The 16,732-nt window shown below is 45.2% G+C and overlaps 1 protein-coding gene across 3 annotated transcripts in view; it reads left to right on the top strand.

The window, feature by feature from the left end:
• TLK2 (tousled like kinase 2) overlaps positions 1-16,732 on the top strand; it is a 2,257,819-nt gene that overhangs the window by 1,568,419 nt on the left and 672,668 nt on the right. For all 3 annotated transcript variants that reach the window (XM_069634151.1, XM_069634152.1, XM_069634150.1), the window contains 2 exons: positions 8,825-8,916; positions 9,084-9,173. In XM_069634151.1, the coding sequence (XP_069490252.1) occupies positions 8,825-8,916; positions 9,084-9,173 (182 nt within the window). The remainder of the gene's footprint in view (positions 1-8,824; positions 8,917-9,083; positions 9,174-16,732) is intronic.

Raw genomic sequence — 16,732 nt, 5'->3', positions numbered from 1 at the left:
TCCACACATGGGGTTCCCCCCTCCAGGTGGATCTCTTTGCCACCTGGCACAACAGGAAGTGTCCTCAGTTTGCCTCCTGGCAGGGACATGGCCCCGGCTTCCTGGGTGACGCATTTCGGATTCAGTGGAACAGCATGACGGCGTACACCTTCCCGCCCACTCCGCTGATCCACAGAGTGATTTGCAACATCAAGGAGTCTCGCCAGCTCACCATCATTCTAATAGCTCCATGGTGGCCGGCCAGGCCATGGTTCTCGGAGCTGCTCAGCCTCTCAGAGATGCCTCCCATTCACCTTCCGACAGGCCCAGCACCTCTTCTGGCGCAACAGGGTGGCAGGGTCATCCACCACGTGCCGCAGAAACTAGCCCTCACAGCGTGGTTCCTGAGCAGGTACGCTCAGTCACCTCAACCTATCCCAGGCGCTAATCTGGAGATCATACAGGGCGCTAGGAGCAAGGCTACCAGGGCCCAGTATAAAAGTAAATGGACCACGTTCTGCCACTGGGCAGACTCCAAAGAAATCGACCCACTGGCATGTACGTTGGACGACGTGCTCTCCTTCCTGGCGCACCATGCCCACTCAGGCATGCAGGTGGACACCTGCCGTACGTACTTCTTAGCCATCGGGGCCGACAGGAACTCGGAGGAGGGCGTCTTCTCCTCCTTCAATCCGATTGTCAGGAAGCATTTGGCCAGGCTCACAAGGCTCTACCCGACTATCGAGAGGCCACACCCCGTGTGGGACCTGAACATAGTCTACGGCACCCTGGTGAACAAACCGTTTGATCCAATGGCGTCCGCGGACATCAGGCTGGTCACCATTAAGACGGCCTTACTAGTCGGCCTCTCCTCGGCTCGCAGAGTCAATGAAATACAGGCGCTGGTTGCCTCATTACCATATACTACCTTTCACAAGGACATGGTGGTCTTGCAGACACACCCAGCATTTCTGCCTAAGGTGCCATCTGCTTTCCATCTTAATGAGGAAATTCTCCTCCCTATGTTTTTTGCCGATCCTAAGGATGAGGCACAGAGATCTCTGCGCTGCCTAGATGTCAACTGTGCCCTGAGATTCTACCTGGACAGGACCAAGGGCTATCAGGCTTCCAAGACCTCCATATCCCACTGGATGGTTTTGCCATCAAAGAAGCATACAAGGGCCAGCATAACCCCTTTCCGGCCAACATGCACGCCCACGCAGTCAGGGCCAAGGCAACGGCCATCGCATTTCAGCGCCATGTCCCTTGGCAGGTCATAAGCAGGGCGGCTACATGGGCCACTCCTTCGGCTTTCTGCAAGCATTACTGTTTGGATCCCGGCTCCAGTTCAGATGCGTTCTTCGGACAGGTGGTTCTCAGGGACTCGTTTGCTTCAGGAGGGTCTCCTCTCCACCCTGGGGCTACCATCAGTTGTAATCGACCAAGTAGTATGGAGGAAAGGGGATGGGACGTAAAAGTAATTTATAAGTTACTCACTGTAGTGACTAACATACTCTTAGTCCATAGTCCCACATCCTCCATACGTCCCACCATCCTCCCCCTAATAATACTGGAGTCATTAGGCAATGGTAATTATATTATCAACGTGTCTTTGGGTACTGAGGTGTAATGCCGGAGGGCGGAGTCAGGGCAGCGCATGCTCCCAGGACCGTGCCTCTGCGTGCCTCTAAATTTAAAGGGGAAGAAGTTTTTTTCTGGTGAAAAAGGTTCCGTCTCCCGTCCCTCGCAAGGGATGCCCAAGCAGTGTGGAGGAAAGGGGACTATGGACTAAGTACGTTAGTCACTACAGTGAGTAACTTATAATTTTTCCTACATACACCGACTACACCTCTGCCTTCAGAACGCAGTGACAACCTATGACATAATTTCGGTCTAGCTCGACACAAGTCTCTTGCACTTGCGCACTCTCCTGACCACCTCAGCACCCATCCACATGCCTGTCTTTCATGGGTTGCTTACTGCAGCTCGGCCAGCCCACCTAACTCCCTAATCTCGGCCAAATGTACACACGCTCTCAAATCCTCTGACAATTTTCCCATAGCTTGGACTTCGGTCTGAGGGCCTTCCCACCAGTAGTGCGCTCAGGTCACATTAATAGTATAAAGGTTTTATATAAATGAAATACTACTTCTACTTTAATGAAAATGCGGAGTCCGGCAGAGTCCAGTTTGCCCAGACCCGCTCGTGTGTGCCTGTGCCTGTGAGGAGCTGCAGCGACTGGAGTCCTGTTTCTACCTTTACTGTTGTGTTTAAAAACACTTTAGCCGCACGGAGCGCGGCGCGTAGTCCGGCAGAGTCCAGTTTGCCCAGACCCGCTTGTGTGTGCCTGTGCCTGTGAGGAGCTGTAGCGACTGGAGTCCTGTTTCTACCTTTACTGTTGTGTTTAAAAACACTTTTGCCGCGCGGAGTCCGGCAGAGTCCAGTTTGCCCAGTTCGCCCGGTGCGCTCAGGTCGCCAGGCCGCCAAGACGACCAGGGACGGAACGCCGGTATGGTTGTTCCGCAGAAAGTGTCCCTTTTAAGCGGCCCACAGACTCGTCGCAAGATGCTACAACAGCGCCGCATGTTAAATCCTTGGACTGCGCTGCCTGAGAAGTCCGCGTTTGGCCCCAAGGTAAGCATATTAGCATTGCATGATGTTCCGGCCACGTGAAAAATACTGAGCTTGAATTTGACTTTGCCTACCCTGACTAGTGCCCAAGTGCATCAATACATCGCTAATGAAGTCTCCAATGTGTCTATTGACTCTACATGCCAGATTGCAAGTTCTATCGTACCAGAAGCGACTGACTCTTCGAGCAGTCAGCCATGTACTCCTTCATGTGAAAATCCAATAAGACCTCTGGTGCTGCTTTCTCTGGCCGATTTGTAGCCGATTCCGTTCCCGCTAATTGCACATGAAGAAATAGCTGATGTCGTTCCAAGGCAAACTGTTCTCCCCGAGAAGTATTTTTCTCCATTCGACTTAACGGTCGCAGAAATCATAAGTGCTACTTTTGACACACACGAAAGACCGGCTGAAAGTATAGTCTTGTTACTAAAATGTGCTGGCGGCCTCATCCCAAGCGATGATCCCGTTTGTAAAACTGTACGAATCACTGAATGAAACGATTCGAGATCAAGCGGCAGTTTTATCAAATCTCTCAACAAAACTTGACCATCTAGATCACTTCACCAAGTCTGTACAAAAACAGATGCAAGAAGAAAAAGACAACAGACAACAGTTTGCAGTGGCAATCGCGCCTTGCCGAATTAATTGCCACGCAACAGGAGCGACATGAGCTCCAGATAAATTGTCTCTTGGAGGTGCTTAGAGAACTCGCTCCCATGTTATGTACAGATCACTGTTCAAACAACTCTGGAGGTGCCACACGGACCCCTGTCCCATCTTCCAGTACTCTTGCTGGGCCACAAGCTTCTGAGGAAGAGGCAGGTACTCGTCTATTAACGCCGGCCCAAAACAAGTCGATAGTAGCCCATGCCAACGAAAACGAAAGTGCTCAAAATACTGTGGTAGGAAACACTCAGATCACTTTTGATAGTGCTCCTCTACAAGTTCAGCCGGTAATTGACTTGTCTATCGCAGCTGCATGTGCGTCCCTCGATGGAGAGGCTACCTGTACAGGTTCCACCTCAAGTGGCTTCGCAAGGAGCTGAATTCTCTTCATTCGGCATTTTCACTGGTTCGGCCAAAACAGGAGTTGTGGGTTGCCCTGCTAAAACACCTGCAGTCTTAACAGAAGTTAAGAAACAACCACAAGTTAACAAAAAAAACAAATCCACCACAACAGTGAAGAAAGTAAAGAAACTCACTCATTCATCTACGAAAAGCTTTATACGAAACCTCACTACACCACCGAGGCAGGGGCTCTTCAAGCACCAGAGTGATGGCGCCAAGGAATCTACAGCTCCCCAAAAGAACTGAGAGTCAATGTTCTTAAAACCTGGCGCAAAACAGCATTGCATAAATTCGGACGACTGTCAATCGTCACATCAATAAACTCAGCTTCAACCGCTTTATGTGACCTTTCTACGTACTCAAACTCAGATGATGATGTGAAGTCTCATACTTCTAGCGACGAAAATCTGCCCTGTTTACATCCTTCATCTCGAGCTACAAATGCCACGACGTCTTCCTCTTCCTCAAAATCGCAAGTCGATCGAGCAATGAGTATAGCCCCTTCTAACATAGAAGAAAAGAAATCATATGTGGCAGCTTTCAGCCTGAATCCAAAACTAACTACGAATCAACATAAACAGCAAGTTCGATTTACATCAAAGGTGCATAAACCTCATGCTCACCGAGCTGCCGAATACAATTGTAAACTCAGGTTGGAAAACATCCACAAAGATGATAATGTGTTAAACTTAAACCGAGCAAATGTGCTGAGACTATTTAAACATATTCCACCCCTGCGTCTGATCCACTCTGACGATATCAAAATCGTACAATATGTTACTGAGCAATGCTCCGATGCTGTTCTGCTCCACATCGAATCGGCAGGAGTTCGTAACACTCTGCGTAAATCGGTTGACGACCTCCTGATGTTTGGATTCGACATCTCAGTCGAACCGGAAACACAATATGGGAACAGAAGCTCTGAGTCTCTGGCTTGCAGCCTAGCAGAAAACAAAGCTGTTGACGTGAACCAGCTATGTAGCAGCTTATCTGTGGAAGTGAGAAAGAGTCAATCGAGTCATCAATACGAAAAGCAAGGTGCTCGACCGAGACGGAACGCACTTGACTAGCAATGATTGAAACTCATGGATGCCCCTTTTTCTATCCTCTTATGGAACACCAGAGGATTCCATCACCTCTTTCAAGGCTTTGAGGTTCCCTTAGACGATGTTTTTGCAATATGTTTACAAGAGACTTGGCTTTCTTAAGCGCCTATGAGAGATGGATTCTCAATTTTTGTTAATCCAGCCGTCAGAAACATACAAGGACGTCCAAGTGCAGGCCTATTGACGATGGTGCGTCTATCTGAAAATTGGTCTACACCCACATGCTCAAATCCAAACCCCTTCATTCAAGGCATAATTCTGCACTCAACGACCGATGCCGCAAGGGTAAATACTTCATTGCTGATTATCAACTGTTATTGGAATCCAGCCAAAATAAATGGAAAGGTCTTCATTAATGCGATCTGCGAGCTAATGGATTAGACAATTCTGAAATACAACAATTTGACGATCATCTGTTGTGGTGATTTAAACTGTACATGGTTCCACCATGACTCAAACATCCAAAGCTATAGACAACTCGCCTATGGAGATCTGGGCGCGAAAGAGCAACATTGGTCAGACGCAATGAAGATGCGGGACTGTGTGTTGCTGAACGGTGCCGTCCAAGGCGAGATTCCGGCGCAACCGACATGGCAGCGATTGTCATCACACAGTATCATCGATTATTTTTGGGTTTCCAGGAATTTCGAGTCCAAGGTAACCAATCTTCAATCTTTGAAAATGCCCAATAGCGATCATAGGCTATTAAAACTTGGATGCCTATTAGCAGCTCCTGAAGCTGCCTTGAGATATGCTACACCAGTGGAAGCGAATTCTAGTGGCAATCGTCTTCGGTTGAGTGTGAATATAATTGGCAACTTAACTGAAAGATTAATGAATTTGCAAAACGGCGTGGATTACACTCCCCTTTTGTCAATTTACATAACAAAACAAAAAAGACCCACCTCAAAAAGTCAAAAGTCATAATCATCCATTTAGTAAAGTGATGGACGACAAAAAGAAAGAGCTGAGAAGGGATGTACGTCTATTAAAGAAAAAAAAACATCACCATTGCTCAACAGACTGAAGAGGTAAAATCAAGAAGAGCGAGCTATAGAAACTGGGCAAGATCCCATAAAAACATTGTGGAGCCAAGATCGTGCGGAACTAATGATGAAGTTCCTAATCACTAAGAACACACGTGACATCTGGCAAATCTTAAATATGGGCCACATACACAGCCTAAATTCAACCCAGAATACAATTGAGGGTGACACGTGGTGTAAACACTTTTCAGCAGTGTTTAATTCTAAAAGCAACGAGATCATACCATCTCAGGTTGCTGAAACAGTGCCCTGGGATGTGCAAATGCCACAGGCGGATATTGTCAGAGCTATTGAGCTGCTAAAAAAAACTCTTGTGCAGTTAGCCCAGATATGGTGAGCAACGTGATGTTAAAAAAAAAAAACACACGTCAATGGGCACCCTTTATTGAGTGTCTGTTAAAGAAAATTGTTTCATCTAAGAAATTACCCAATTCTTCGTTAACCGCAATTGTGGTGCCGACCCACAAGAAAGGCAGCTGGGAGGATCCAGAAAATTACCGTCCCATCGCCCTTCTAGACTCAATCGGCAAACTTTTTGGTTCGAAACTCAGGATGAAATTGGTCAACTGGGCGAAACATGCTGGAATCCTTGACGTTCGACAAACAGGCTTCTCGAAAGGAACCGGAGTAGACGTCAATCTTGCAATATTAACAATTCTGAAACTAGGTGCTATAAAAACAAGAACTGAGATTCATATAGCATTCATAGACATGAAGCAAGCATTTGACTGTGTCAAGCGTGATTTGCTCTGGTCTAAAATGCGTAAGTGGAACTGCCCGGCTGGGATTCTCAATCCAATTATTGCACTTCATTCGAAGACGTCGTTTCGAGTTCATTTCAACAAAATCGGCATGTTATCAAATAATATACTTACGACAAGGGGAGTCAAACAAGGCTGCCCACTCGCAGCAGACTTATTCAAACTATTCTTAGCGGATCTTCCGATTCATCTTGAGAAAGCCCATAGCTTCCCTCCAAAAATAAATAAGATCTTCGTAAGATACATTGCATATGCTGACGATCTGGTCCTGATAGACGGAACACAGAATGGACTTCAACGCCTACTATGCAGTCTTTATGAGTACTTGTCTATTAACGAACTTACCATCAACACAGACAAAACGAAAATACTGTCTATCGGCCCTGGGACCTGCAGAAAAGATCATGCATTTAAGTGGAAGGTTGATGGCCAGCCTTTAACTTCTGTCAACTCAATCCGCTATTTAGGAGTCCAGTTCAACACTTCAATCTGCGAAGATCAGTGGGTAAAATACCTAAAATTGAAAACCTCAAGACTAGCCCTGCAAGCGGTTAAGATAAATAAAGACTTTGGCAAATTCTCCCTTACGCCTGTGCTAATGTTCTACCAACAAAAGGTAGTACCAATTCTAACGTTTGGCGCAGAAGCCGGCTGGAACATCAGCGAGCCAAAATGGAATCAACTCGAGGGCCACTTTTGGAGACGTGTCCTCAACCTTCCGTCCTACGTATCAATGACACTGATACAACATGAGTTATCACTAAACTCGTTGTTCAGCCAGGTGATATGGAAATCTATTTCACTAATGCGTAAGATGAAAGATCGGTGGAGCTCCAGCTTATAAGATATTTGCGATCAATGACGAGCCGAAAACTGGTTGTCTGCTGAGTCAATGGTATTCAAGAGTGCAAGATTGGATCGATGCGGCTGAAATTAGCAACTTTGACCTTTTTTCTCGCCCACAACATGCCAAGAGAAAATTTGAAGCCTGGGCATGGATCACCAACTTAGAGAAACGGGAAAAACTGGTTGCAGCAGGCTGGTTAGGAATTGAACAGAAAAAATTAAATACACAGCCATACTACCTGATACGATGCTACTCTCACCACTATCGTGACCAATTCCTCCGCTTTCGTCTAAATACTTTGCAGTCGAAGGAAATCCTATGGCAAAGGAAAAATCCATCAACGAATAATAACTGTTGTCGTTTTTGTCTGGATGCGGTGGAATCCTTAAAACATTTAATCCTAGATTGCCATGCAATCTGTGGCATTCGTTTGAAACATCTGGGTCAATTTGCCCCTTTAGATGGAGACATGGCAGCGTGGTGGCATATGATCTCATCTGGCAACAACACGAAACACGTGTGTGCAATTGTTAATTACCTGAATGTACTACTGAAATTTCCTGTGTAGCCTAATATAGGCTCACCAGCGTTGAACAGAACAGGAGTCTGCTCGGCTCATGACAAATGACAGCGATGACTTTTGATGTGAAGGAATGGAGTTTATGATCTTGATTCTCTTCTCTTTCTTCATTTTCTGTTTTGAAACAAAAGTTTTTTCTTTATGTCAAAACTGTAGTTTTTCAATTTTAAAAAAAAAAATGCGGTGCACCATTCATCTTCCAGTGCTCTGTGGAAAACATCACAATTACTGATCTGATTTCTTTTATTTGTCATTCGCTTCTGTATGACTAGTACCTGCCTTTGCAAGTGTTATCTCCTGAATCAGGGCAGATAAACCTGGAATCGCTTTGGTCTTACTGTTTCTTGTGTTTAGTAGTGGAGAAGTGAATCCCTTAAGGGCTTTTGGGAGAGGTGTGGAATGCATATGCTGGGTTACGACTAAAGGTCTTGTCCGACCAGGATTATGAATAATATATTTTACTTCTTGCTATTTTATCTTCATATTGAATTGTGAAGCAAACACAGCTCTGTTATTGGAGTCTGTGATGCACTTGTTTTCACATATGTCACACATTAAGTCTGTAGTATTGAATTACCGTTGAGACAGTGTTCTGCTTAAATGGACTAACATCTTGATGCACTTAAGCAGTCGGCAGCCAAGATCAAGTTGTATTGCAGGACACACAAAGGAGCTTTTACAGGCTGATAACTGCTGCCTCATGCCCTACCTTTGATGGTTAATGCATTTCATATATGTTTTGTTTTCTTATCTGTACTGTAGAGTTTTTATTCAAAGATGCTGAAGATGTGTGTTTTCTTTTATAGGCATTCGATTTAACGGAGCAAAGATACGTAGCTGTGAAAATTCATCAGTTAAACAAAAATTGGAGGGACGAAAAGAAAGAGAATTATCACAAGTAAGAAACGGGTGCCTTAAAAAAAATAATCATACTCTTGGTGTGTATAATGAGCCGACGTTTTGAGCCCTGTGCGTGCTTCATTTATTTATTTATAATGAAGTGTGCCCTTGTTTTAGGTGTTTTCTTGCAGGTAAAGGCTGAATGAACTCTTGTTTTTGTTTTAGGCACGCTTGTCGAGAGTATCGCATTCACAAAGAACTAGATCATCCACGGATAGTAAAGCTGTATGACTACTTCTCACTCGACACAGACTCGTAAGTTGTCAAGCTTTTCGTTTATTTTCTTTGACTGGATTTTGAATGCATTCCGTATTATAAGAAAGGACAGCTTCTTGTATGCTTACCCAATCAATTCTACATACTGGTGGCAATGAATGATGAAATGCTGTGGACTGGTGCAAGTTCTAGGAAGTTCTTGTAAGGATATGGGAATGTGGAGACAGTGCAGTAGGTAGGGTCACTGGCTGTCTTTTTTCAATGATGTCTTTGTCATCTCATTAGGGTATATGGCTTTCAGCCAGAAGCCATGCATTTTTAAAGATAAGCAGTGTTTCATAGGTTCGATAATGTCTGTTTTCAGTCTCCTTGCCCTCTGCCTAAGATATTCTATCTTCAGTAGAACGCTCAAATGGGCGAAGAGTGGTCTTCTACTTGACCTTCGCCTCTTCTTTTCTCAATACTGTATATGGTGCATACACAGTCATATTTTCCCTTTCATGTAGTTCTATATCCCAGAATATTAGGCTATCCGGAAACCTCTTACATTTCTGGGAACGAGGGAGGCCTACCACTTGATAGGGTGGTTACTCTGCATTTATGTGAAGCTGTAGGAGCAAGGGGTTTCACGGTTTAGTCACTTTTGTGCATCTTTTTTTGCAGTTGCAAATTGGGAGAAATAAGTCTCCCCGTTTAAAAAGAAAAATCCCTCTTTGCTGCTTCCTTTTCTATATTTTAGGACCTCAGATGCCACCTTACAGTGGTACCAGATAATCAAAAATGCTGTTTAACCAAAGGTTGGTTGTCTGAGCAGGATAACAAAATAAACGGGCTCGATAACCAAGCTTCCTGGCCTGTTTGCGCTCTTATCCTGCTCAAAAACGTGGTTATCCATTTTCTTAACGGCAATCGTTCCTATTACTGGCAATGGAGGCACCGCTTATTGTAGCATTTCAGGTAATAAGGTGCCGGATTACAAAGCGTTTATGGTAATTCACTTTTATACCACTAAGTGTGAATGGAATGAGAATCTTCGAAACAAAACTAATTGGATATTAAACTAATAGGATAACCTTTGAATAACTAGTGTTCATGCATCATGGAGGATATAGTGAAGGATTTCTTCCTTATGTTTCCATCCAGTTCATAACTTAATCCATGTCCTCTCCTGTATAGAATCGGGTTTTGACATTCTAAGACCTAAATTACAGACTGCAAATGTCCATACATGTAAGTACAACACTATGTGCCTAAGGCACAATGTTGCAGATGGTGTACTTTCAAGCAACAATCGCATGTTGCGAGATGGTGTACTTTCAAGCAACAATCGCATGTTGCGAGTCTAGAGAAGTGGGGTGGCAAGTTCTGTGTACAATTGGCTGAGTAGATATAGTTAACAATCCTGGTTATGTGTAGAAGGGCCTAAAATCATTTGAAGATGGCTGTAGGAAAAGCAGCATAGGACAATTGTCTCTGAAGAGGACAGAGTCGGTGCATGAGTACTTGAACATAATATTGAGTTGACTGCCGAGTTTTAGTGTAAGGGGAGCACGAAAGCCTTGCATTGCGAATGGGCCCAGGATAGGTCCATTGTTGTGCATGTCTGAATTTTGTTATTGTGAAGCAATACAGCGGTGAGAAGACCGAATTGGTTAGCAGCATGAGAATGTTGAGCCAAATGTACAATTTAAAACCTTGTGCAAAAATGGCACCATATATAGTTCAGCTTTAAAATAAAATCCAGAAGCTCAGGTTTTGGTACCTTGTATTTGACTATGGGGAATTAATAATACATTAGCTTTATAAATCTCAAAGACCATCATCGGACAGTAACAGGCAAAAGTGACGGGAGAAGCCTTTTGAGAGCTTTACATCCAAGGTCGGCTTGCAAGAAATGCAGCGCTGTGATAATCTCATCAAACAGTTGTACATCTATCCTATAGAGACTTTAGCTTGTAGTCAGCAGTTTCAAAAAATTTGACTGTTTAAATAGATGCTTGCATTTGAGTTAACAGTCAAGTGTTTTGTGGGTTTCCATACACATGAAACATGCTTTCTAAAAAAGGGGGCATAGTGAATAGAAAAATATGTGCATTTCTTTTCATGGTCAAAAAGTCTTTGAGTGAAGGATTTAAAAAGGCAGACTATGCATGTGTTGTATAAAAGCTTGCACCAAAAAATAACATTTATAAATCCTGACTGCTTGTTCTAAAGGCCCAATACTAATTCACTAAAGTGGCCCTAACACTAAACACTTTGCAAAGTTCACTTTACACTACTCTGCACTTTTCACGGCTATAAATAGTAACCATAGGGTATTGGTCTTCAAACTGGGGGGGGGGTGGCGGATTTCCAGGGAGGGGTGTGGGCGGATTTCCAGAGGGGGGGGGGGGCGTGAAGCACTACAAAAAGGAGCACAGTGACTGCATTTATTAGAAAACCTAAATCAGTTCAGATAAATACTTTTTGGAATACATAATATTAAAAAGATAATATATTATGTGAATAGTAATGCCTATGCAAGGAGTCGCCTAACCGCAATGCCTATTGTGGAAAACCTGAAGGTGTCTCACTGACTAGTCCCCGGGATCTGGACACAGCCATTGCTATTGGATCCAATTCCTGGGGGTGGACCAGTGCGGGAGGATCACCTGGATGAGGGGTCCTCGTGGAGTGGAAGTGGGACACCGGGTGAGACGCGGTACCCCCTTCCTTATAACACCTTTTCCCCATCCTACCCCAAAGGATATTCAGAAACTCTAGCCTAACCGCCCCCTCCCCCCGGCTCCCCTTTCTGACACAAACACTTTCTATCACCAGGGAAGACAACGGACTGAAACCAGGGCCGTTTAACTGACCTGTCCCAACACAAGGGTCAGGCAATTGACAATAACCACGCACACACCTGACAGTACTTTCCCTTCCCCACCAGGATAAAAGGTGGACTACAAGAGCACACTGGGAGCAAGGCAAAATGCAAGAGGAGGCAGCTGTTCCAGGACGGCAATTCAAAAGGAGAAGAAAAGCGGTGAAACCTGAAGGGATGACAAGGAGGGAAGCGCCCGTGGCCCTTTTGACCCAGACCCGCGAAACCTCAATGAAGGAAGCATAAGACTGGGAACGACAGCTGGCGTGTGGTGCAACAGATGTCAACGGTGCACGATGGTCTCCCACCCTGACAACCAAGACAGAGAGAGGCAATTAGCACTGTCCTTGACTCCAGAGACGACAAACGCTGCGGAGTTCAGCTCAGCCGGTGAGTCGGAGAGCCGATAGCAGACCGGGCTGCATTGAGTAAAGGTTACAAATGGCATCATGATATGAACTGAAAGAGCTTGTGAACAAAGAACTTGTGTGTGTTAATGAACTTTTGAGAAACCAATGGGAAGACCAGCTGCAGAGTAGGCCGGCGCCAAGGGGTCGCATATGCGAAAGACTCTGGTTGGTCCCCTTTCGATTGAACTACAGATACCATGAGGCCCTGGGAGAGACCGACATTAGAGGTCAAAGTGGTCATACAAGGGTCGAGTAAAAATCCCTTGTACACTCGAAAGTCTTTGACCCGTAACCACGAGAGTAAATAAAACCTGTGAACCTTGCGAGGAACCCGACTGAGGAATATCCGCCTTGAGTTGATGGTCAGAGCCCGATCGAGGGAGGATATTGCAAAGAAGCAAGAGAGAAAGGGAAACCCACAATAAATATAAAGCAACTACAAGTCCCTAGAGGCATTGGGGCAAAGGTGAAAACCCACACAGTTCAAGCCCGGTTGAGGAAAGCGTACAACAGGAAAGAAGAGAGCGGAACAATGGTCAAAGTGGTTAGGCTGGGGTTGTCACAAGTCTCTCCCCTTCTCACCTGTTTTTCCTGTTTGCTTGCGACCTTCTTTGATGATTTCTTTTGCACGCTCCGGGATTTGTATAAACCCCTGTGCAGGTCTTCGGGGTCCAGCGTGAGGATATTAATCCAACTCCAGGAGACGTTCAGATGTCCAGGACGGGAACCAGGAAGGAACAATGTCTGGACTTGGAGGCACGGAACGCCGTGACCAGAGTGCAGGCAAAAATCCAGGAAGGAAGCTCAAAGGTAAGTTCGAGGAAAGGGAAGGAAAGGAGGAAGATTCAAGGAATCGGGAAACAGGATACAGAAGAAAGCCCTGAGCGAACTCCGGCAACACACGTCCAACTACAGCGAGCAGTAGCGTTGAGATGCGCAGAGCCGCGGGGCGTGTCTGTTTAGTAGAAAGTTGAGCATGGCAGGTAAAGACTGGCAAGCTGCGTTCTGTATCAGGCGGCCATGTTGGGAGGATCAGGGCATTCAGTCTTCTATGGTTCAGGGACCACGAAGTCCAGAATGGACGCAGGTGACGGTTCATGACAGTATGCCTCCTCTGAAGCCCAACTTCTCCGGGTTTGCCTGGATGGATGAGATGGTATCTTCGTATCAGCCGGGGAGCATTCATGTTTGACATGGGTTTCCAGGTGCGCTCACTGGGAGGATACCCTTTCCATTCGACCAAATACTGTAGTTGACCACGTCGGTACCTAGAGTCACAAATTCTGGAGACCTTGTATTCGAGTTGGTCATTGACAATCACTGGGGTAGATCTTGGAGCAGTTCGAGAAGACTGAACATATGGTTTTAACAGAAGTGTGGAAGACTGGATGAATCCTTTTCCATGACTCTGGTAATCGGAGTCGAAAGGCCACTGGATTGACGATTTCTTTTCTAGAAAAGGGCCCATAATATCTGAGAGCCAATTTGTTTGGTCGTAGGTGACGAGGAAAGAGTTTCGAGGATAACCAGACCTTATCGCCTATTGAATAGGAATGCCCAGGCCTTCTTTTGGAGTCAGCATAATGTTTAACATCTCTTCAGGCCTTTTCTAGGTGTTCCTTTGCTTCTTTGTGCACATTGATTAGTGTTTCAATCCAGGAATCAACCGCAGGAACTGGGGTAGGATGTGGAAGTATGGACGGTAGGACTGAAGGATGAAATCCTTGACTGCAGAAGAAGGGACTGGTCTTGATAGCAGAATGATCCGAATTGTTGGATGCAAATTAGGCCGCAGGTATTAAAAGTGACCAATCATCCTGGACTTTGGTGACGAAGCAACGAAGATATTGTTCCAGGGTTTGGTTTACTCGTTCCGTAACTCCATTGGTCTGAGGATGATAACCCGAAGACAATGCATGTTGGATTCCCAGTATACGATATAGCTGTTTCCAGAATGGGGATACGCACTGGGTCCTCGGTCAGAAATGATTTTGGAAGGTAGCCCATGAAGCAGGAATATGTGTTCTAGGAAAATGACAGCAAGTTCAGATGAGGATGGTAGTTTGTATAGAGGCGTAAAATGAGCCATATGTGTGAAGAAATCAATGGTAACCATTATAGTTGAGTAGCCCCTGGAAGAGGTAGTTCCACGATAAAATCTGTGGCAATGATTTCCCAGGGTCTTGTTGGTAGTGTTGGTTGGAGCAGGAGACCTGCTGGTCTTTTATTGTCATGTTTGTTCTGATTGCAGACTGCACAAGTCTGGACATGGATCTTGATATCATCCTTGGCCACCAAAACTGTCTTTGTATTAGATGGAGGGTGTTGGTTATGCCACGGTGACCTGAATGGAAAGTATCATGACATAGACTTGTGATCTTTTGTCTCAGGCCAGGAGTAGGGATGACCAATTATCCCTGAATAGATATTCGTCTTTTGTTTAGAAATTTCATCGGTTGTTTCTCCTAAACTCCTTCCAAGGTTCAGAGGACTGAGTTTGGATTCAAATATCCTCTAGGAGAGTAATTGCTTGAGCAACAAATATTGTGTTAGGAAACATCTTAGGGAAGGTTCGATCCTCAAGGGTTTTGTAATCAGGACGTCTGGATAAGGCATTGGCTATAATTTTATGTGTTCCAGGGAAATGATGGATTTGAAATTGGTATTGAGCAAAAAAGAAGGCCCAACGGGCTTGGCGACTGTTTCTACATTCTAGGGATTGTAGGACTTGAAGATTCCGATGGTCCGTGTGGACTTGCACCGGGTGTTTGGCTCCCAGAAGGAGATGACGCCAATCAGTGAAGGCTTGACGAATGGCTAACAATTCCTTTTCTAGGATGGAATAATGAGTTTCACTGGGAGTCAAGGTGCGGGAGAGATGGGCGATGGGGTGTTCTAACTTGTCGCCAAGTTCCTGTTTCAGGACTGCCCCAATGGCGTAGTTGGAGGAATCAGTTTCAACAAGTAAATGTCGATCAATGTCGGGTTGAGCCAGGAAGGGAGCTTGTGTGAACGCCGACTTCAACCGTTGAAACGCCGAATCTTGGGCTGAGGTCCACTGAAAGGGAGTGTCCTTCTTTAGTAATGTGACAATAGGGTGCACAATTTCAGAAAATGATGGTATAAACTTCCTGTAGAAATTAGCAAGCCCCAGGAAGGATTGAATTTGCTTTACAGTGGTTGGAACAGGCCAAGATAGAAGGGAGTCAACCTTGGAAGAGTCCATTCCAATCCCCTTTGGGCTAAGGAAGAATCCGAGATAGTGAACAGTAGATACATGGAAAAGACACTTCTCTGGTTTGGCCAGGAGCTTATGTTCACGTAGACGTTGTAAGACTGCTCTTACGTGCTCTTCGTGTTTCAAATGGTCCTTGGAGTAGATCATTATGTCGTCTAGATATACAATGACGAAGAGGAACAGCATATCAGAAAACACCCGATCCATAAAATGTTGGAAAATTGCTGGGGTATTAGCAAGTCCAAAGGGCATGACCAAGTATTCAAAATGGCCAAAGGGTGTTCTAAAGGCTGTTTTCCATTCATCGCCTTCTTTTATACGAATAAGATGGTAGGCACCCCTGAGATCTAGTTTTGTGAAGATGACTGCACCTCTGACTGCTTCCAGGATGTCCGAGATGAGAGGCAATGGGTAACGGTCCTTGAGAGTGCATTGGTTAAGGCCACGTTAATCCAGACATGGCCTAAGCTCCTTTACTTTACTTTACTTTATTACATTTGTAAAGCGCAACCATAGACCCATAGGTGTGAGGGTGCAGACAAGACACGAAAAAGAATGAGAGAGTCGGTCGGGAAATCTAAGGAAAGGAACCGCAGACTGAGTGTGACTATTTGAAGAGGAAAGTTTTAAGGCCTTTCTTAAAGGAGCCCAGAGGAATCCTTCTTGGGAACAAAGAAAAGGGAAGTGCCCACCGGGGACTTGGATGGTCGAATAGTTCCATTTTCCAGGTTGGTATCCAGGTATTCCCGGAGGGCCCTTTTTTCAGGTTCTGACAAAATAAACATTCTTCCTAAAAGGTATTACGGCTGAAGGTTCAGTGTCGATGGCACAATCCTCAGGTCTGTGAGGTGGTAGAGCTTGCACAATGGCTGTTGAGAATACATCGGTGTAAGCCTGGTAGGCCCTGGGAATCTGGATGATGTTAGAGACGGTGACTGGAGTTTGCTGAGTTTCTTGAGAGTCTTCAGAGGACCTTGGTGTCTAGGGACAAACAGTGGGACATACAATATTCTGAACCAAGAAACAAAGAGCCTGCTGCCCAATTGATGTAGGGGTTATGCTTCTGTAACCAGGGCATGCCTAG

The sequence above is a fragment of the Ambystoma mexicanum genome, chromosome 13 (genome assembly GCF_040938575.1).
Source record: "Ambystoma mexicanum isolate Mex_15411 chromosome 13, UKY_AmexF1_1, whole genome shotgun sequence".
NCBI classification, from domain to species: Eukaryota; Metazoa; Chordata; class Amphibia; order Caudata; family Ambystomatidae; genus Ambystoma; species Ambystoma mexicanum.
Note: the sequence above shows the minus strand (reverse complement) of the source record. Positions and strands in the feature narration are given on the sequence as shown.